This window comes from Asterias amurensis, chromosome 21 (genome assembly GCF_032118995.1).
Source record: "Asterias amurensis chromosome 21, ASM3211899v1".
In the NCBI taxonomy this organism is placed as follows: domain Eukaryota; kingdom Metazoa; phylum Echinodermata; class Asteroidea; order Forcipulatida; family Asteriidae; genus Asterias; species Asterias amurensis.
This window is the reverse complement of record NC_092668.1, coordinates 14,738,278-14,760,924: the sequence shown is the minus strand read 5'-3', so window position 1 is coordinate 14,760,924 and position 22,647 is coordinate 14,738,278. Positions and strand designations below refer to the sequence as shown.

The 22,647-nt window shown below is 39.5% G+C and overlaps 2 protein-coding genes and 2 pseudogenes across 2 annotated transcripts; 1 reads left to right on the top strand and 3 right to left on the bottom strand.

The window, feature by feature from the left end:
* Positions 1 to 585: 585 nt before the first annotated feature.
* LOC139953046 (echinolectin 1-like) lies at positions 586 to 3,858 on the bottom strand. Its single transcript, XM_071952441.1, has 5 exons — positions 3,642 to 3,858; positions 3,017 to 3,196; positions 2,456 to 2,601; positions 1,694 to 2,009; positions 586 to 1,537 (listed from the first exon to the last, which is right to left on the bottom strand). Exons 1-5 carry the CDS (start codon positions 3,748 to 3,750, stop codon positions 1,326 to 1,328), a joined length of 963 nt encoding a protein of 320 aa, XP_071808542.1. The 5' UTR covers positions 3,751 to 3,858; the 3' UTR covers positions 586 to 1,325.
* Positions 3,859 to 6,210: 2,352 nt separating this feature from the next.
* LOC139953022 (very long chain fatty acid elongase 5-like) lies at positions 6,211 to 9,245 on the top strand. The gene is made up of 3 exons (XM_071952411.1): positions 6,211 to 6,359; positions 7,197 to 7,361; positions 7,534 to 9,245. Exons 2-3 carry the CDS (start codon positions 7,233 to 7,235, stop codon positions 8,107 to 8,109), a joined length of 705 nt encoding a protein of 234 aa, XP_071808512.1. The 5' UTR covers positions 6,211 to 6,359; positions 7,197 to 7,232; the 3' UTR covers positions 8,110 to 9,245.
* A 2,462-nt stretch (positions 9,246 to 11,707) lies between these two features.
* LOC139953252 (very long chain fatty acid elongase 6 pseudogene) lies at positions 11,708 to 15,625 on the bottom strand (annotated as a pseudogene).
* A 2,871-nt stretch (positions 15,626 to 18,496) lies between these two features.
* LOC139953296 (very long chain fatty acid elongase 6 pseudogene) lies at positions 18,497 to 21,099 on the bottom strand (annotated as a pseudogene).
* Positions 21,100 to 22,647: the final 1,548 nt, after the last annotated feature.

Here is a 22,647-nt window from a genome sequence, read left to right as displayed (position 1 = left end):
TTTAGAAGCATGTGGCACTCGGTTAACTGACCGGTGACCCTAAATTAATTCGGGTCATTGAGGTAGTATTATACCTCCAAGATAAAACTTTATTGGTTTGCGGTAAGGGACCATGTGCATACATTCAAGAAATCTACTCCGCGACTGAGAACGTTCTCTCGAATTCCGAAAAATCATTAATACTCCGCGCGCGGTATTGCCACCGTCAAAGTCGCCCCACAAAGTCGCCCCCAGCAACCTCGCCCCTCATTGTACAAACTCGCCCCAAACAATGTCTCCCCGCCAGAGTCGCCACCGACAAAGTCACACTTTAACAAAGTCGCCCCCGACACAGTTGTGCACTGAAAATGAGAACTTGGAAGAGTTCTGAGTCTTGACTTTTCTATGACTAGGCCTATTTAGTGTAATTTGTCCGAAGTCATTGTGCTAAAATGTATGTTGTAAAACCGATTCAGCTAAACTATCTATATAGTAGGAACATGGAATGGTAGGAAGCAATGGTTGAGCAATGGTTGAACTCACTCACTCAGCCTACCCAACGGGTCGGCAGCCGTATAAATTATACACACATTATTCATAACAGTATTTAAAGATTATTTGTATTTATTAAGTCTCAGGAACTATATACGTAGTAGAGCGCCATGTTTTTTTAATTTACCCAGTCAGTTTCACTTGCAGTTTATAATATTTGATTTTTTTTGCAACTATATATTTTTGCGAGAAATCTTTCATGTTTTAAGTATCTGTTGAGCTGTTTGTACATTTTAGAAGAAGTGTGGACAAAAACCAGCCACAGCCAGGAACACCTAGCTGGGCGAACCCCTTCTCTTTTCGATAAGTACACTGGGTTATTTTACATGCCTTATATAACACGTGGGACCAACGGCTTTACGTCCCCAATACATGTTCTTGGAAACTCACAAAGTTGAATCCAGTGAAAGTGTTGTGTTTTTTTTCTGACTCTAGGCCTACCAAATTGGGTTTATTGTACCCAAACACACGAATATAATTGGTTAATTATTCAAAACAAAACAAAATCGACTTTCTTTGGACGAACAAACAATGTTGTTGCTTTTGTCGGGGCCAAACAAAAAATAACCAGAATAGTAGATTTGGCAGGAAAATTGAAAAACGTTTGGCTAATCGTAACATTCATTTGAAATCATAAACTGAGAGTAAGTTGTACAAATATATGTTTACATCAACAATAGGCTATTACAAAATATAAGAAACACTAAAAAGTTATGGAAAGGGTATTAGGAAATTGCAATTATGTATAATAAATGATTTTTACAGCAAATCCCACATAAATATAATTTTCATTCCTACTTGGCCAATAGGTAATAATAAGAGCCCGACCACGTGTAGCGATTCCTTGCCCAGCCGTGGGTCCCATCGGCTCCCTGGCCTACCGCTCGGGGACCGAAGAATACTGAGATTAGCACGAGCGGCTTAGACGGCTTGTCGATCGGCGGTAAATTCCCCTCTCCACACCGAGTCAAAATGGCTGTCCCGGAACGACAAGCAAGACGATCGCCTGAAAAGAGAGAATATAGATATATGGCGTAAATACCGGAACTATTTTATAAAATCCAACTGCTAACTAAAGCCCTGTGAAGAAAACGGAGTCTGCTAGCACGAGTGTGAAAATGGCTGGAAAATAAAGGCGGGAAAATCGAATCAATGAACCAACCTTCCTCCGTCAACTCCAAGTGGGTGTGATCCCGTCCTTGTCCAATGCTAATAGATTTGGGTTCGAGCGACGGCAGAGTTAATGCGATCAAGGTGGATGGATTCGACGAATCTTCGGCTTGAAGATAAAACTCCACATCTGTGAAAATTTTAAAGGTGTTGAAGTCAGACACCTTGATCATTTTGATGTCTTGGGGTGAGATGAGATCGAGGTTGATCTCGGTTTCATCCTCGTCCCTGTAGTTCCATGTCGATTCCATGCCGCCCTTTCCAAAACGTGTCCAGCCGCCTCCGAATTCGTCCATCAAACAGTACACCTATATTATGGAAAAAGGCCAACGGTTAAGAGGCACTTACTTCGTGGAAGTTGAGTGATTTCAGCCAGGATATGAAACGATGTCCACCGGCCTGTGGGATATTTGTAATTTTTTACTAATCCATCATGAAATGCCATTTTTCGGCGACGCTCATGGCACCTCACCCTCGATGCCGCCGGTTTGAAGTTGAACTCCGCACTATTTTTCCCGAGGAAATATTCCAGATTTTTGGCAATCAAAAAATAAAATTATGACGAACGTATGTTTTTGGTATAACAAGTGTTAGGAACTGATCGTGTTCCCAAGTTCTTTGGGAGAGCCTGGAGTGTCTATATTTGGCCTTTGGCAAAGAGATTTGCATTTGTTAAAAAAGAAAATCCTCTTGAAATCGCAATGCAACTGTTCATAAACAGGATTATTATGGAGAAATGAAAATGTATCATTACTTGTGAAGAAGCTGATCCTTGCACGAAATACAACCCACTAGGCTGTTGGCACGTCTCCATCAGGTTCTTGCACGATACGGCAGGGTACTGGATCGTTCCCATTAACTCGCACGATCCATGTCCAACACCAATGTGGATAGAAAGACCTGGAGGTACAGACAGGGATACGAGGTTGATCTTTCAGACAAAGTATGATTGGAAATTAACAACAATAACATGTATTGACTAGAAACAGACGTGGCCGCCATCTTTGATGTAAAACAATGGAAACGTGCACATGTGTACGCGATGCACACAACTCTAAGCCAATGACATATCTTGTCTTTATTGATCAGGCAGGGTGAGGGAACTGTTTTGGGGGTTTGTGACGAGGTTGGTCCATTAGGTAAAGTATGATTAGAAATCAACAACAAGGCAGCGGTAAGCTGCCATTTAACAAATGTATTGTAAGTGAACAATATGGACACCCAGCTTTTAGCACAGTTGATACCCTTTTCCCAAGTCTTGGTTTATACACTACTTCTCGCCACGACACGTCTTGATTAAGATTAAGATGTTTACCTTCAATAAGATGGTACAGTTCCTGCGACTGTTTACATTGATCCTCTTCAGGAGTCAGAGCAACATTCAGAGAGACCAGAGTCAGCTTCTTCATCTTGTTAGTTTCTTGTTTCAATCTGAAGACAATCGTCTTAAGACTAGAGACACTTGCTTCAAGAAGGGACAATCGAGTGACCATTTCTACATGAAACATTGTGATTAAAAAGTTTGGTTTTAACTCTTAAAATTATTGGCAGTACTCTAAACATACTTGGGTAAAAGTACAGCAGCTTTTGATAGTGTAAAGCATTTTGTAAATCATTTCACTTCGAAGTAATGTGGTTATGGAAAAAGATTTTGATTTTTATCCCTCCAAATTATATTCTGAGACCGTTTTTATCGGAAACCTTTTCTAGATTGCTTATTCCATCAACGGATTATTCTTCCTGTAATGAGGCCATTTCTGCCCCACATTTCGGCAAAATAAAATACGCGACCACATTTTGAAATGAAATTGTCCACAAAAATCCACAGAGAATTGTGACAAGGCCATCCAACGGAAAATCTTTTAGTGGTTTAACAAACAAACAAACAAACAAACAGACAAACAAACAAAGTTCCAAATGTTGGTATTTCTCTTGTTTACCTTTGTATTCGGTTGCGTCGCAGTTGCACTCCTGTGCTATCGGCAGACTTGCTGGCCAAGCCACTGCGAGAAGAGCCAGAACTAGCCAAACTTGAAGAAAGTAAACCATCTTGCCCAAAAAGTACCGCTGCAAAAAACTGCTAACTTGGTCTGGAGGAAAGTCAGTAGATCATAAAGTGGTGAAAACTCAGAGACGCAAATGGTTTTTATAACCACGATGAGATAAGGTATTTTTAATGTCACTTTTTGGGGGTGTCCAATAAGTCGTCCCTGATTGGTGTCTTATGATCATGTGACGGGTGAAGGGAGGGTTGGCATTTTGCCAACCGAAGCTATCTTCCAGTTTCTAGCTGACGTAAATCATTGTAAAACTCTCTGTATCTGACGTTGCCGCTAACAAAAATAAAAATAGAAACTGTCTCCAAGTTAGTCACCTTTGAACGGTCACGAGCAATCCATCCTGTGTGTTTTTACACTTCAATTCATGATTTGTGAGTTGTTTAATATATATATTTTTTGTCTCGATGTGTATAAATTGTCTACTGCGGGAACCTCTTATCTAATAAATAACAATCTTATTTCACGAAGAAGCCCAAACTATCTAGAACAGAACTTATCAACAATAGTGAACTTGAGCTTGAGCGAGGGCAGATTTTGAGAGATGGGTGCGGAGTGATGCTTTCCGCCCCCTAAGATGCCCCCTTGCGGGGAGGGTTGGGGCTGACAGAATCTTGTGGAAACATTTTGGAAGGGATTGAAGTAGTTAAGGCCTTTAATAAGAAGTCGTTAAGACTTTTTTTATGAAGTCGAAGTACTGTTAAGTATTGTGATCCTAACTATTGAAGGAACACGAGTTATCAAGGAAACAATCGAGACTGTATAAAAGGGACTATCTAACTTTAAAGGAATATGAAAGTGTGGTTTTGGAAGAAAAACAAATTAACATATTTGGAGAGTCATGCTCATTCAGGTATCTTGACTCGCATTGCAGGGTCACGTCAATAGGTGACTCGGCAGATCATTAATGGGTCACTTTGACCCAGGAAAGTTTTCTCCACAAAACAGACAAAATGCACAAAATTAGATTTTACCAAATTAGATAGTTGCCAAAGTTTTGCAGTTATTTTTACCGTTCAGCCAGTTACCCAGAATGTAATTTGTGTTTACCATTGTTGTAGAGATTTTCATTGTCGTGTTAAACCTCCCCGCCTCGTCCCACGGAAACGTCGCCCACTGCTTCCTTACAATACCTTCTGGAGTTCGTGAGAGCATTGGCCCGTTTCCAATGACGCACTTTACGATTTGACAGAAAGTAATAATTTGCTTCCAGACAGCACATCGGTGAAGAGACTTTCCTCTTGCAATGGGGTGAAATAGGCTTGAAAGAAAGAAAGATATAATTGCAAAGCGAAGGAGTCCCGTAATTTGTCAACCACTACATGTTGTCAAAGTTCGCAGCGTTGCCGTTGAATTCCTGCACACCACGATCCCAAAAGGGGTTGCGGAAAAAGGTATCATCAAAGTAATGGTGTGATAAGTTTGTAATTGTACTCTAGCCGTTTTAACCTTCGAGAAAAGACTCTGCATTTTTGTCAAGACTTTCGTGGTTCTGTGAAGCTGGCAAACCAAGCCGCGAGCTTGACAAAAGACTACGGTCGTGCCTGAAATTTTGATTGGGTTGCTGGCCTACTAAGAGTACGCTAACCGTTTGTCAACTGTCCCTCCGCTAATCTGCCAAAACTAAATGAAACTAACAATACAGAGACAGGTATAAAACTATGAACCGTCAAGCATGCAAGCAACCGCATGCATAAAAACAATTATAGATTAGATGAGAGTCGACTGATAATGATTTCTTACAGCACTGTCAGTGTGAATCAAAGGGTGAATTGGGACAAATGTGATAACAAACTCATGAGAGCAAGAGAAAAACAGAACGTCGTGAAGCAGTCACCCTTTCAAATAGAAAACACACAAACAGACCGGTTCACATAGAGGTTAAAAATCATTTCGAAAGTTCAAGCACCAAGGAACAACCTTTTTTGTTGGTGTGAATTGAAACCTGTTGCAAAATGTCATCTGAGTATAGCGCCCTGGTCGGCTAGAGGTGAAAAGTGGTCGCTCATTGGTCAATCTGTGCACTACATTGTACAGGGCGACTAACGTCACTCTGATGTCAAGCCAACATGGTAGTTCTCATTTCTACTGTTTAGCTGTAATTCTATGGAAGATGGCTCGGTGATGTTTGTAACTAGAGCATAACATTAATATTTGAATTTTGCTCGCAAAACTTCGAACTTCTGAAGTTGCTTTTATTCTCGAAACCTCCATTGTTTAGCTGACCAATGACAACATTATAGGAAAAATTGGTTCCCACCAAATCTCTACACCCACGCTATTCAGGGTTAAAGGGAGGTGAAAGCCTAGGTGGAAAATTACAACAATTCTAAGATGGAATTACTAATACTAAAAGTCAAGCGGCCCTCTTGCAGCAGTTATTTTGGAGGTTGAGCGCCCTCTGTTAACAAAATAGATTCTATAGTCAGACCCCGCCTTTGGTGGTTAATTTGCTGTTAGACCAAAGTCAGGGAGTCAGGGAGTCGCACAACATGTGTCATGGTGTACATTGAGTGGTTTTTGTTTTTGACGGGACGAACTCTAAATCCTCCCTCAACTGCTCCAAGTATTCTACACTTACGCTGAAGCCGTTGAATAAAGGTAAGATAAAGGGACAGATAGATCCGTTTGAAATTGAAATCATGAAAATTATCCATTAGGCTCGAGCGTAATAATTTGACTTTGAGTTCATTAACCCTACCACCAGTCCAGCGGCAAGGGACAGTGCAACGCCCCATCCCGGCCGTGCTTGTCAGGTGACGTTGTCAATGTCAGCTCGCTTCTGCCGGTCAAGTATTTCCTGTGGTTTGCTTTGCATTAACTCTCAACAATAAACTCACTTTTTTGTTATCTAAGGGTGTTGTTTACATGTCCATGTGTTTCCTCGGTTACGTAGGCTTAATTAATTATTAAAATATTTAATAAAGTTTTACAATTGGCTGCCATCTGGATGATCTGGTCCTTGCGCTATATTGAATATGAATAATTGATGAATCTGCTAATTAAATTTGTATTGACATCGACAGTTGACATACCGACTTTGTAGACAAAGGATGCTGGCACTCTGGCAGATCCTGAAGCCATTATGCCATGGATTAATTTCATTAAGATGCTTAAACAGAACATATTGCTTAAATTTTAAAACGTTTTCTGCTGGGCAAAAATAGGCAAGGTACAGTACAGATTGTATTTTAAGGGGTTAATTTTCGGCTGGTAAACCTTTCTGTCTGGTATTGTAAGCAAAAATTTTTTGTGCTTAGTTACTCTTTAAATAACACATGGCTCTCAGTCACAGATTCAAGCTGCCTTCTTTTATTTAACCAGAATCTCCTGGAGACCGCTTTGCGTAGGACACAGCACTCATGTTTCCAGCTACCACATTATTTTGAAACAAATGAGTTTAAATATTCAATTTCAACTGTTTTCTTTTCCCGTCAGGACAAGCAGGACTAACGGCAACGGCAACGTGCAATCATGGGGTTACAGAAAGTATTAAACACCTTTATCCACCTGTATTCATTTGGCATTATGGTCGGGTATCTACTGATGGTGCTGTTATCTCCGCTTTATCAAAAGATCTCTAAACCCATGTCCCTGAGACCGGTAAGTAAACGATGCGCTAGGTGAAATAAAGCCATGTCATCTCCCCAATAACCCTGACATTTTATTTTTTTTATTATAAAGGAAAAAGTGCATCGGTAAAGGTGTGTACATAGTGAATATGTACATCAAAATCAAGAACTAAATTGAACGTAACGATTGTATTTTGCTGTAGATTCTGGTGGTGTATAACTATGCGTGTAGTCTACTCAGCGTCTTTACCTTCGCCATGTTCGCTTACGGTATGTACGACGCCGGGTCTGTATTTCGCATGGAATCTACACCGGTACTCAAGCAAGCCTTCCTACTCTACCGCATAGCCAAATACATTGAGCTTCTAGACACCGTCTTTATGATTCTACGCCATAAACGACGGCAGATTTCATTTCTTCACGTGTATCACCACGGCAGTATGATCAACCTCGCGGAGTTCTCGTACCTCTTAACGCCATGGGCGGCCGTCGCTTTCTCCCTTGGTCTAAACTCGCTCATACACGTTTGTCTTTACTTCTACTATGGACGGTGCGCAGCAAGTCCAGATAGCCCGCCCTCATGGAAGAAACAAATGACCCAACTACAGATTGCGCAATTCTTCATCATACTGGTGCACTGCACGGTTGGTTACCGGTATCATGGTTTCTGCGGCTATTCTATATTCTTCTGTATGACGATGATTTATCTTTTTGGTAGTTTTTACGTCGCTGCATTTCTCAGGTCTAAACGGCCAAAGCATCAACTTAAATCAGAATGATGCAAAATGTCAACAAAATTTATGTTATTATTTTTTTCAGTATTGACGTTTAATTGAGTAATTTTCTAAGTTTTTTTTCCCAGAACAATAAAGGTGGTGGGACAGTAATGTTAGGTATTTTGAGAGAGCATTTAGAATTAGGTTGTAGGACTTCAGCACAATTTTGAGGAGGTGCCAGATGGTGTTGTTCAGAATGTTAAGGATTTGAATATTGGCTGAAAATTCCAAACCGTACACTCAACGATGCAGCTGGATTTCTTTGGAAAATTCATAAAACCTAACGACTTGTAGCTCAAATTTGTAGCTAAAACACATGACAAGACTAGAATTAAACTGCAATTCTTTGTATTTTCATCACATTCCTCTTTAAAATGTTTTCTCAAGACCACATGACTTGTTATAAGTTTAGTACTATTATGAGAATAGCAGTGTGTGATTTGTTATGATTTTTGTTTATATTTAAGAAACAACCAAAGGGTTATACGTCGTTTATCTCCAGCTGTCTAACAGTTAGTTTAACACCACTAAATATTATGTAGTTTCCTTGAGATATATGTTAATCCTCACGTCACGTGTTTTGTTCACACAATCTTAACCACAGAGCTCAGTCTTCATGCAGGCACTTTTAGTACACAGCTCAACGGAAGAAAATGTCAAATCTTGTAAAAATTTACACCATCTTTTTTATTTGCCATAGAGGATGCAATTGTTCACCTGTTATTTATTTATTTTTTATGTGGGAAATTACAAGTGAATTATGTGAATCACAAATGAACTTGTCTGCAAGAATAAATATTTGGAATAAATAAGTTCTGGATCACACTTCGTTTGTATTGTAAACGAATGTACAGTAATACTTTTTCGTGTTTCGTATTAATTTGTGAACACGGGTCTTCTTCATTCCAAGATGTATAGGCCTATGTTCCCAATATGCCTTGCGATAAGAACATGAGGTGGGATCGATATGGTTCTTTATTCATGGGATCATGGCTTACACTTCCTTCATTTATCCAATTTGAAAAGGAACAACTATTGGAAGATGTGTTTGTTATAGTATTTAAATCTGGAATAAAATTTGACTTATTCTACCATAAATGTGTGTCTTGGTTATATTTGACCCCAAAATAAGCGAAATTAGTATACATAACTCCGTGATAATATCTTTGCATAGTTGAGTGTTTTTCATCAACGACACTTTTCCCTAATTGATGTCCATTTCATGGTATGTATACGTTCGGTATTAACTCTGAAATCTACGGTAATAAAAAAAGCGTGTATTCCTATAATGATTATTATTCATGTGTGGACATAGGCTATTTATATAAAATTTGCGACCACAACCTTTTGAGACTAAATTTTCACGGTTGATTTTTTTATAGGATTACAACAAACAAACGATTCCCTAACCATTGTTTTAAGTTATTTATTAATTGCATACTTCTTCTGCAAATTAGGATATGCACGGCACGCGTTGAACACGTGCTGTCATGCGAGTTTCAAAATTGCGTCCACCGACTTCAAATATACGTTTAACAATCAAAACCCGGTACCCATTCAGTGTCAAAGTCTTCGTTTCAAATAGGACTAAAGATCGGTGATAAAAACCCGGTTCGTAAACAGCGCCCTCTTTGAGGTCAAATGAAGTCTTATCATTGGCCGAGAGTATTATAGGCGCGTACACACTAAATACCCCAGAAGTCTCTATTATTAGCAGACGGTTTCTGCTTACGGGGTAGACATTAATAGCAGAAGTTCTATTTCGTAAAGGCTGCTAACCGTAGGCAAAACAAAAGTTACGCTTGACAGCCGTTTGTGTTACCAGACTAAAAACTCAACAATGCAAAATGTGCTAAGAAGCCACAATCCTTGGACCTGAGTAGCCCCCACACGTTTTTTTTTCGTGTCCCAGTTTGAAAACCACCGACGTAGCAGTTATCTTTATTTTATTTATCAGTTTACACTCGCTGTGTCAATTGTGAATGAAGTGTTTAAGTTTGTCGAATAGGAGATCTGCAAAGCAGTTACTTAATATTATGTTGTTCATTTTGTGTCTTTGTTAGGAGGCGACTTGGGGGGGGGGCTTTTTGGGGCGACGTTGTAGAGGGCAAGTTTGTTCATGGAGTTGGCGAGCTTGCTGGGGGCGACTTTGTCGGGGGCAACTTTGTTGGGGCGAGATGAAAGTGTACCCCGGTGATTGTGGCTGTGCACAAATCATTGCGCTGTTCATTGATTTGAAACAGGGTTAATAAACTTATTTAATCGTTATAATCTGAAACTAAATCAAAGTATTTTTTGTTGTCTATAATCCTATTACCTTGTCAGCCAGGGGCGGGGCTCTGTCATTACCCCCGACCCAATTTCCGCGACCACCCCACAACCCCATGTCACAAGGACGTGCGTGACAAAGATCAAAGGTAGACTTGTATTAGTCATTTCCCATTGTCTTCGATAACGGATTCCCTTGATTATCAATTAGGGCAGATACTGCGTACGAAGATCCAAAGCTGTGTATTTTGAAGAAGTTAAAGGGATTGTGTTTTCGATAAAAGATAACTTGATTACCATTTAGGGCATGCATTGTGTATTTGAAAGAATGTATACGGATTGCGTAATAACATTTTCACTGACACAAAATATCTGTGATATATACTACTACAGTGCATACTAGTTTGTCGTTGAAGGGGTACGCCCAATGGGTTACGCCCAATGTTGTCACCAGGGGCGTTTCCTGGTGGGTGGGGTTGTGTGAGGGTTATTGACTAGACATGGGTTACACTATGGTTACACTAAGTTGGATCGAAATTGGCGCACACACAACCAAGTACACACCCACCGGTCCCTCGTTACAAACCTCTCCTGAGCACAAACCTTTCCTGAGCACAAACCTCTCCTGAGCACATCTTATCTCTGTGTGTCGCTGGCACCCCGGCATGTACACCCTCTCTCACACACAATGAATACTCTAATGCTTTCGAATAACCCCTCTTTATCTAACGCACCTCGACTTCCCTGTAGGGGTTTTCCAGGTTTAAATTCTTTCTCAGATTCAAATATTATTTTAGTGAGCAATTAACTTCAGAAGAAGCCGTTTCTCACAATGTTTTATGCCACCAACAGCGTCTCCGTTGCTTGTTATAACCAAGTTTTTTTTTATGCTAACACGTATTTTTAGTAATCAAATCACCAAACGTGTCCAGTGCTTTTGAGGGACTTGGACAAGTCTACCGTAATCGCGACCTTTGCCTTTGCAACAATGCTTTGGGGTATCTCAGAATCAATACCCAAATCAGCTGAAGGACAACCCTATTGACAATCACGCTTTTGATAATAATGACTGGGATTTGCAGCTTCCATTATTTTATAAATCATTTATGAATGATAAAGGTGTTTCCTTGCTAAGGGTGAGCAACAGTTACGTCAACATGCGACCCACCCCGGCAACCCAAGATTGCATTGTATTGCTGGGGTCATTGGTGAAGCTATTGCCCCAGTATACATACCCATTTATGGTAGCTTCAGGGATGGATATATCAAACATTAATCTGAATTTAAAAATTGTCACGTCCGCCTGGTAAATTAAATTCTCAAACATGACACCTTTTGTTTGGGTAAAAGTTGTTAATTTATTTATTTATTTATTTAAAAGTAGAATTTAGTCCAGTCCAGTGCAGTTTCTAATCATGTGATCTAAAACTAGATCTAATGTGTTCTAAACCTAGCAAAACATAAATAATGTCACTTAAGGTAACAACACCTTAAAATATTTGTGTATTGATAGTTATGTTGTAAATAGCATAACAATTTTTACCAAAATATTAATTTTTATTGATAATCAGCCAAGAAAATACTTAGAGGTACAAAACAATTTCTATACAATAATCTTTATTTTAAATCGAACAAAACAGTTGATGCATAATGATATGGTACACATTCACTAGTTTCAGTCAATGTGCTTGGCTTATACATCGATTATTTTATTCTGATTTTCGTGATCAGTCTATTGATTATTCTAATTTATCGATTGTTCTAGACATGAACAACTTTATTGACAAGTAGGAAACAACGTATAAACAATACCGAGGTCAGAACGAACGTTTAAGCTCGAGGAAAATTCTAGGAATACTAAAAATATAATTCACTCTTTACATTTCTGTCAATTTCTCATACACCTATTCATGCATCTATCGATTTATACAAATTACCTGAAAAATACAGTCATTTTTTAGTCAAAGAAAGAAAATGTCGGTATCCAAATCTACCACTTTAAATCAAAATGTGATAACTTGAAGAAAAATCAGTGACTAATTCAAAAAGTGTCGATTTGTACCATAATTCACCACTGATCAAAACGACTCAAAGAAATGCTATGTATGCATCTCATAAGAGGCATAGCCTACATATTTTATACTACAGATATGTATATTTATAGGAAGAAAAACATCTATTGCATAATAATTGTGTCACACTTGTATACAATTTTCTTAACAATACCAAAAACTGATATCAATATTCGAAACAATAACACCTACTATTAATTACTGTAGTCGGTCAAGCCCCACTGCACACACTGTGCCGCTTCGCTGAACAGACCATAGTACAGGGTTCCCACCGTTTATAGCTATTCCTTGAATTTAACAATATAATCTAAGATATTCATGGATTTTTTTTGGTGGAAGGTCAAGAAGTTGGCATACGCCTCTTTGAGACATGGTTGACACTATAGTAGATAACTTTTGGGTTTGGGTGTTATAACGCTACGAAGTGTGGACCTTAGAACAAAAAAGTCCACATAATGTAGGGACTTAAACACTGTGTGTGCTTACACACGTCCACACAGTGTTATTTACAAAATTAGGAATAGAAGTTTTGTAGAAAGTGTTCAAAACAACAGAATATCCACTCAGCCACTGCAACACCGTGTGGATCTGAAAACAAAAGACTTGCACACGTCCATACAGTGTTATTTGCAGTGTTGCGGAACAAGATTTTTTACCCAAGTGGTCAAAACGAAGGGATTTCCACACAGTGCCTCATCAAAGAGCTGTGAAGGCCTATACATGTAACAGACTAAATAAAACCCGGCACACCTCAAAATGGCCGACTAATACTGCTATCCAATAATTTGGAACATTGAAAAGCATGTTCCTGTTTGACATGTTTTGGCCTTAGTGGTTTTCCTGTCTGTGTTCCAGCAGGTGTCTTTAGGCCTTCAACTTGTACTTGTTGCTAGTTCACTTATTTTACACACCATATCTTTACATACACAACAGAGAACATTGTTAACTGAAGTTTAATCTCTACAACCAATGTTTGCGATGTATTTGTGGCGCTGACCGGTTGCTACAACTTCTTAAACAACGATAGATTTCTGTACAAAACAGCATAAGAACTTGTAATGGAAAACACCCTGATTTTGTCCTTGTGGAAAACATGGAATTTCACTGTAATAATAATCTGGGAACCCTGATACGAAAACAGGCCTATTCGCAAAAGAAAATCATCAAATTTTGATAAAATGTTATTTTACAAATTATTTTTAAACTATATTGTGTTTACTAAGTAATTGCACATGTAAACCGATTATAAATTTGGATTGAAATAAACTCGTGATTCTGACTAAGGGGCTTATCGGGGGCGAACGACTTGTACAAGTTAAGCCGGAAGGAAAAGCAAATTTATAGAGACCAAGGTCAAATTGAAAAATATTACTCGTGCCTTATCTTTCAATGTCATAAATGCTATAATTCATTCAACCAAACCGCCAACAAAACATAGTCTGGTGCTTGTTATTGTTAGGAGTTTGGCCAATCGCATCTTGGACCAAAAGGGGCTCCAGACAAGGATAGGAGACTGCGCACAACTCGCGCAATTTCGCCCTGTTCAAAGTGCGCATCAATCCTTTTGTATGCATTGGGATCCAAGGTCCCTGGTAATCATTAAAATGCGCGAGACTAGACTTGCACAGTGGTCTGGCACCTACGGGTACATAGGTTACAAAATTGAACGAAAACTGGTCGTGTTAAATAATATATCTTACTGCAGATAAACCAAACATAAAATTTGTGACAATTAATTCAAACTGCAAAAGTGGTTTAAAAAAAACATGAGTACGTAAGAATGTACCCAGTCTGTACCCATTCTGACACCAGAAGGTTACAACTATAAATCAATAGTATTTCAGCCTTGATTGTCTGATGATGGTGGTACAAAAATGAATGGAATCCTTTGTGAAATTACATTCATCTCTGTCAGAAAGCCACCAACATAAAGGAGAAGTAAAATTAATGGACCAATATAAATTTAAAACCCAAGTATAGAATGTCAACTGCAATCCAACAATAAGATTGCATGATGTAAATTACAAATTCATAATCATGATGTAGAAAGTTTGTTGTCAAAAGTTGTTGGACAACTTTTTAGTTCGTCTTCTTTTCTCCATTGTTGAGTTGACCTCTCGGCTGTTGCATGTCCGACTTGTCAGCAAGTTTCTCCTGTTGCTTAGCGAAGTAAGCCCTGTAGAAATAGTTCGCGAAGAGCATGAAATAGCTAAGGTACATGACGAAGGATACCTCTAGATTTCTCCAGGTGACATCGCATGGCTCACCGCTCTTTAGGACCTGATGAGCGTATAGATTGATGATAATCCCCATAAACATTTGCATGATTTGCAAAATGGTTATACATACGTTGACTTTACGAGGAATCCTGACCAAACGGGATGCTTTAAGGGCATAGTAGGTATACATGAAAGCATGGACGGTGTAGTTCATCACCAGAAAACAGCGCCCAGTCGAGGTGTAGCAGCCATAACTATACCAGGTGTACAATAGTACAGTGATATGATGATACCAATGAAGGAAGATCAACTTCTGCTTTCGTAGTACGATGAACGCAGTATCGCCCAACTCGACCAGTTTGCTCGCAGCGAAGAGCCAGGCCCACAGACCGCTGGCCCCGATGAAGCCGACCGAGTCACACGCTATAGATTTAGGGCCGTAGGTAGTAGCCATGTAGTAGCTTTCTTCCCAACCACGGAGCAGTCCGACCCAGCTGAAGATGGCCAGGCCGACCGACCACGCCGTTAGGGCCCGGCGGAGATCGTAAGCCGGCCGGTCCCTCATGATCCTCTGCCCCACAAGTATGAGTAGAACATAGAGACTGCATAGGGGAATACCCACTGACCAGTACTGTTGGAAAAGGCCCACACCCCACTCATGATCGAATCTCCGTTCAAAGGCGAACTCATAGGCGTACACCACGGGTACTTTCGTCGTGTTCAACGGCACTTGCAGAGGAAGAGTAACCGGTGGAAATCCCCGTGTCTCGGACATTTTCTCTGCCGGTGAAATTCAGCTGCCTTCAGATGTATTGACCTATCTACATATGAACAGGGCGATAGTTCAACCCTTTACAGAGACCTTGCTATGTGCCCACTAGTAGTAATCTAGCCTTGTATGTACGTACACTGTACAGTACATATACCCCATAGCTATGCGTCAAGCAGAAGGTATGTGCTCATACATCATGCCCAACTAGTTAGCATACGCGGCTGATTAGGGATTATAATTTATACAGTTCTCCCTCATCGGGCAGGCATGAACAGCGAGCGTGTCCCTTGCGCAGTCCATTACGCACATATACCTCGCCTTCAAAATCACGCCATCTGTTTTTTTACCCGTAGAAATAAACCCAGTCAATAGACTTGTCACATGCCTTTCATTAAGTATTTTGTAAGGTTCAGTCATGCACAAAATGTTCCTTGTAACCTTGAAACAGACTCTAGGTCAGAACACTATATTGGCTCCAATAGGCCTTGTACGCCGGGGTCGAACATAGGTGTCATTGTGAATTTTGGACATGTGTGTTTTTAATTTCCTACAACTTTTATGTGGAAACGTGACCCGACTCTCCCGTTTCCCCTCGCACATTTTTTCAACACACATAAAATAAATTCACAGTTATAATTCATATAATTATGACTTATATCTCAAATCAGCATATCTCTTTTATAAATTAGCACAAATCACTACTAAGTATATCTCATAATTATGAATTACCATAAATCATAACTTATAAAGCATATCTCGTAATATGAGTTAGCAGTAATCATACACAAGCTTATAATTGTGAATATTTCATAAATATGAATTATCACAACTCATAACTATAGCTCAATTTGAATTAGCATAAAATATCAACATATTGACTTTGTATCTCGGTCATGAGTTAGCATCAATTTAGCTATATGACTTATTTTTTCATACGAATTAGCATAAGTCATACTTATTCTCCCAATAAAGTTGTCACTATGACAAACTTGTTACGGATTTATGCGTATAATAAAAACGGTCGTGATTTTGTTTAATTAATGAGATGGAATTCGAACCGGGTCCACAGATTAGAAAGGCAGGGAAAGAAACATGCTAAGTCAACCTGATCCCCCAATATTGTGTAAAACTCTCTAGTTTATGGGAACCCGTTTGTGCACTATACTCCCATAACTTAGTTTGGTGGTAAGAACAAATTACCATCAGTTAAACTACTACAAGCACAACAGAACCAGCCCCCCCTAACAAATACCAGGAAAGGCCCCGAAACATACGATACAACAAGTAAAGGACAAATAAATAGAAAGGTTACGCTTGAAAACCATGTTGTCCTTGACATATTCAATTGTTGTTTCGATTTTAGTGTAAAGTAGTGGCGACACGCATCATACCATCAGACAAACACTGAGAGTTAGTATGGAGCCATACAAAAGATAGCTCCACGGTCTTAGGGCATCATAGTTTATTGCTACACGGAAAGGGCAGGACAGTCTATCGTAACTGCACAAAAATAAACCCTCACAAAAATTAATTTTTATTAACTGTGTGCATTGTTAAACAAGGTTGCTTGCAATCAAGCGTGCAGGGCAATATCACGAACATGCCTGGGGATTTGTTTTTGGAATAACGGGATGCACATCCACAGATCGGCGGTTCAGTATTTCGCCCAAAGTTCTCAACACATTTTTAAGAAACTTGGCACATAATATGTTTCACCAAGTTCTACATGATGACGTAATTTTTAAATTATTTGTGTGTGAAATATGGTATTTCCCCCATAGTTTACGTTTTGTTCTTCTTCGAATGCCTAAATTTACACTTATTTTGACATTATTTGAAAACGTGGCAGAAATGTATTTCTGTGGTCGTGACCAATAGAGGCAAAGTAGTTCGCGCTCGTGTTTTGCAGAATGCACATATCCTTCTCAACTTGTTAAGAATCAAGTGTCTTGCTCAAGGGACCGTTGGTGGGCCATAATCGTTAGTATTTTTGTGTTGTATTCACTTGAAACTGATTTTGCTTCCATGAACGGTTGCCTTGGTAACAACTGACCCCAGGTAACAATCACTGAATGACCCTAGATATATTTTGGAGAAAACAGAAAGTTTTGAGGTGTTCGAATGCAGAATGCAACCAACGCTAAACATTCAAACTACTCAATCAAAACATTTGATTAAACATAGCAAATTTATTATATGTTTCTAATATATTTTTATCTATAAAGGTGAGAGTGTAGTCTTAGTTGACGAGAGCTGTTCATTTTGAACTATTTCATTTTGTATTTATATTATATTTTCGTGGAAAGGACTTACACAAGTTTAGTTATCCTGGTTTAATCAGTCCGCAACAAAAGGTGCCTAAAGAGGGCGCTATATGATTAACTCGGTAGCAATTTTGTTTCTGCAGTGCACATCGCTAGGTCCCCAGATAATTATCATTCATCGACATTTGAACTTTAATCTTCTGTTCAATTAGATATGGGAGTCCCTGTGCCCGTCGCGCTGTTCTTCTATCAGATTAAAACCCTACACCGGTGGAATTTTCTAAACGTCCGAGTACAAGCCTAAAGAAATGCCCCTACACCTCTTTGCAAATAGGACCATTAATGTTTCAGTGCCATCAAGTTCCAAGGCCACAATTAGGCAAACTTTTACCCGATGGTGGGCTCTCAGGTCTATCTATATATTTTGTGTGTCTACAGAATATAAATGAGGCCTCCACCCTTTTTTTCTCCCTATACTTTGGTTTGGGTGCTTTTAGCTCTCTATATGTATGAGTGCATTACCCTTAAGCGCATGATTATGTCACTACCTTTGGGTGTGCCAATTAAAGGTATGTTGGGGTGGGGTGCCAGGAAAGGGGTGGGGTGGGGTGGTAGATGTATGATTGTTTGTAATGGGGGAGTCCCATAATAATTATCAGTACTTTTTGAAGATAACTTTATTAGACGTCACAATAAACACCGATACAAAAAACCCATCGGGGTTTTACCTTGTAGATTTCACAAAGTATTCAAATAATATTACAAATACACAAACAAACTGTATAATATTAAGTATTTTAAATTATTTCTTGATTATTTTTTTATACCAATTAGTAATTTACAACATTTTACCAAGAGAAAATTAACCTATTGTGAATGATACTTACTTAGTCACATCAAAAGAGTCACAAAAGACACAGTGTACAAAATTGGAAGAAACTAAGGTCTATAGCTAGTTTTTATGACTACACGTATTAGACTCTATGCAATGACGTCATATCGCCGCCATCTTAGAAACAAAACGATCATGCAACTTTGGGAAAAACGCACAGCTATAAACGGATGGCTCAAAGGGTGGGCCAATGAGCAACATTCTTTTGCCCTCTAGCTGAGGGCGCCCTACCCAAATGACGTCATGGAACAATAATGGTCTTATAAACTTACAGTAGAGAAAATAGAACTAGCTGTTGCAAACTGCTTTACCAACCACATGACCACAAAAGAGCTAAGGTATAAATGCAAACAAGTATGGCCTGACATTTCAATTAGTGTGAGCCTTTTCAAAACCTAGATATAGGAATAAGGGGCTCCGTCCGGAGCAGTGTACATTTTTAGTGCACGTTCAACAACAAACGGAGCCTGGAGCGTAATTGAGGTTTGGACAAGGCCCTCCTAGGGTTTCCGTATCAAGGATTATGTTCGTGAAGGTCACACTAATCAGTTTGCGTTCATGATTAAGCAAGAATTACCCCTATAAACCAACACCAATGAACATTGGGCTCTTAAAACCAGGACCCGATTTCAATAGTTGCGCAATAACCAGTGAATATTGCTTAACAATTTTCTGCTATTATGAAAAAAATATGCAGAATACTACAGATTGTAAATGTGACATACGTATTTTGGCTGATAACTTTTTCTGGCAATCATGATGACAAGAATTATTCGAACATATGAATTTGAGACAAGCACAGTATCAGTTATACCATGGCCACACATCAACACCTCTTTCAGAGCCCCAACAAAATGAGAGATGTTAAAGCAACACATTACCTTGGATCGGTCGAGTTGGTCTTTGAAAAGCGTTCTGTAAACGTTTGTTATAAAATGCATATGTTAGAAAGAATTTGTAAAAGTAGAATACAATGATCAACACAAATATGCCTCGAAATTGCGTGGTTTTCTTTTTACCTCGTCCACTAACACGGTCTGCCATTTATGGGAGTCAAAATTTTGACTCCCATAAATGGCCGACCGTGATAGTTCGCGACGTAAAAGGAAAACCGTGAAATTTCGAGTGATACTTGTGTGGATCATTATAATCTACTTTTAAAACATCTTTCTAACCATATGCATTTCATAACAAACAGTTTTGAACGCTTTTTATAGACCAATTCGTCCGATCCAAGGCAACGTGTTCCTTTAAGGAGAGTATACAGTTCGAACCGTCGAGACCATGACTGCACAACAGATGGTCTTTTTAGAGCCTAGTACAAAAGAGAAATGTACAATTGTAACCGAAATCAGTTTACATAGCAATAGTTACTTTGCATTATAATTTCCCTCAACCCCGGGTGGATGAAAGCATTTGGCTTATACTAATTAACTGGAATATTTTAATTTAAATATGGAAGTTCCTTCGTCGTATATTTCTACAGTCCTTTCTTTTCTTGCAAACTGCTCCCGTTTTCCTTGCGATCTTTTCTCTTCCCATCACTGCCCGGCTTGGAGAGGTATCTACCAATGAAGAAATTGAGAAAGAGTACCAAGTAGCTGAAGTACATCACTGAAGATACTGTCATGTTCTGTTCGTTGGTTGAACAGTAGCCGCCATTTTGAATTTTCCAGTACGCGTAACCGTTGACAACGCATCCCACCAGCATCTGTGTGATCTGTAACGTGGTTATCACCAAGCCAACCCAGTTAGGGATGCGTATCAGACGAGAGGCCTTGATAGCATAGTAGGAGTACATGAGGGAATGAACAGTGAAGTTCATGAGGCAGAACGAGCCAGCTAGAGCGACAGTCTGAGGATAGGAGTACCACGAGTACATGAGCACAGTGATGTGGTGGTACCAGTGAAGGAAGATGAGACTCTGCTTACGTAGCACGATGAATGCCGTATCGACGAGCTCAGGGAGTTTGCTGAGAGTGAAGATCCATAGCCAGAACCCAGCCATACCCTTGAAGAGGACTGGGTTGCAGATAGTTGCATCCAAGCCGTGGGTCCGGAGTATACTAAAGGTACCGGTAGCGAATCGAATCATACCCATCCAGCTAAACGCAGCGAGTGCAGCCGACCATACAGCAAGGGGTAGACGCAGATCAAACGGCTGTCTAGACTGCATCAAACGCCTGCCGCCGAAGACTAGCACAACATACAACACACTGAATACAATAGACAGTTGCCAGTTGTTGTAAAACCATATCAGGTTGGGTCCAGGTTGGAATTGTCTCTCAAACTCGAACATAAAAGCTGGTTCGAAAGGTTTGAGGGTAGAATTTACTCGCAAGTGCTCCATGGTACAATCCGGCTAGTTGTTGAATCGTTGATGAAAAATAAAAACCACGGGTTTTGTCAACAGTTCAAGTTCAGGAAATTTAGGTGTATTCTGTTTTAGGAAGAGCAAGCTCTCGTCGTACTGTCATCATATCATATGATGAAAGCGCATGATACAACCACCACACTGTACCATGCACATACTTTTCCAATACGGTGGCAAGGGCCACATCACACAGTCATACTGTAGTCGAACCATCGACTGTTACCCCCTATGGTCTGAATATCAAAGTCAACCGCTACACACCGATCAGTACACATATTTCACATAGCCGTCAGTGGATAACAAGGGAGGACGTTTGGTTAATAGAACAGCCCTTGATTAACATAGATGTTCGCAATTGGCGCTTAAGCGGTCAGGCGGGGATTATCGACGCTGATTGGTCAATACAGCTACGCCTTTATTGCAATGATGAATGAATCCTTTTCACAAGCAGACACAAAAACCATATTGGCACATAAAGACTTATCGCCCCATAGGGTGACACGCGATCATGCCACCGAGCGAGGCAGCCTGTGATCACGCAGTCCATGCAATAAAAGCTATACTTTAATTAAAGGCATTGGACACGCTTGGTTGCCAAATACCCGTTTTTTAACTGGGTGTCTCCGGTCCTTGATGGCCCACATCATGCATAAAATTAATAGTCTGTGAACATTTGGGCTCAATATTATTGGTCATCAAAGATGCGAGAAAACAGTTGAAAGAAAAGCACCATTGTTTCCCAGTGCATGGAGTAGAAGATCAGTGTGTGTGCTTTCAGATGCTTAAGAGTGAGATGAAAAAGGCTTTTAAATTTTGGCCTGAAGTCTTTCTCATAATATTTAAATATTTTAGAGAGAAGTTATCCGAAAGCTATCTCAAAACTAGTACGCCTACTTAAATAGTTAGAGTCGTTTCTCGCAAAATTGTGTTTATAGTATCAACAGCTCTTCGTTGCTCAATATTTAATTTCGGTATTAATGCACGAAGCCAGAAGAACACAGCAAGTTTATGCATAGATTAAACTATCTATGCCCTGTATAGTGAGCACAGATGATCATTATTTAACTATTTTGCTTTATTTCACGATTAAACTAGAGCCTATGTTAAATTTGCAACTGTGGTAAAGAATATTATTTGGTTTTACCCAGACACCGATACCGATATGTAAGCACAGTATTCAGTTCTTTTGAGAGGGGGGGGGGGTGGTCAAAGGCATACATTATTGTACAATTTTTTTTTAACATAAACCTGTTTAGCATACACGGCGTATTAGTTTAAAAATGTTTATACCAAAGTCATTAACGCAACCCCATCACGTAATCAAGTCGTGCAAATCGGGGGGGGGGGGGCGGGCAACAATTCTGGTTCGTTAAATTTCTATGACCCTGAATGAAAAGCAACTCGAATTCAAACACTTCAACTCGTTCAAATATCTGATTGCGAGGACACAATGGAAGTCATCCATGGCAAATATTACACTGCCAGTAGACATCACCTTGCTTCACAGACAGACGTCACAAGCAAATAGAACCACCAAAGATCAATATACATTACTCAATAATTGCGAAATTCTTTGACAGACTGGGAGAAGTCACAGATTTAAAGATTTAAAGATTGTTAGCGTTGATTATTGTATACATAAGGCTGTGGTTGAAAACATTACGTTCCATTGTTAATTTT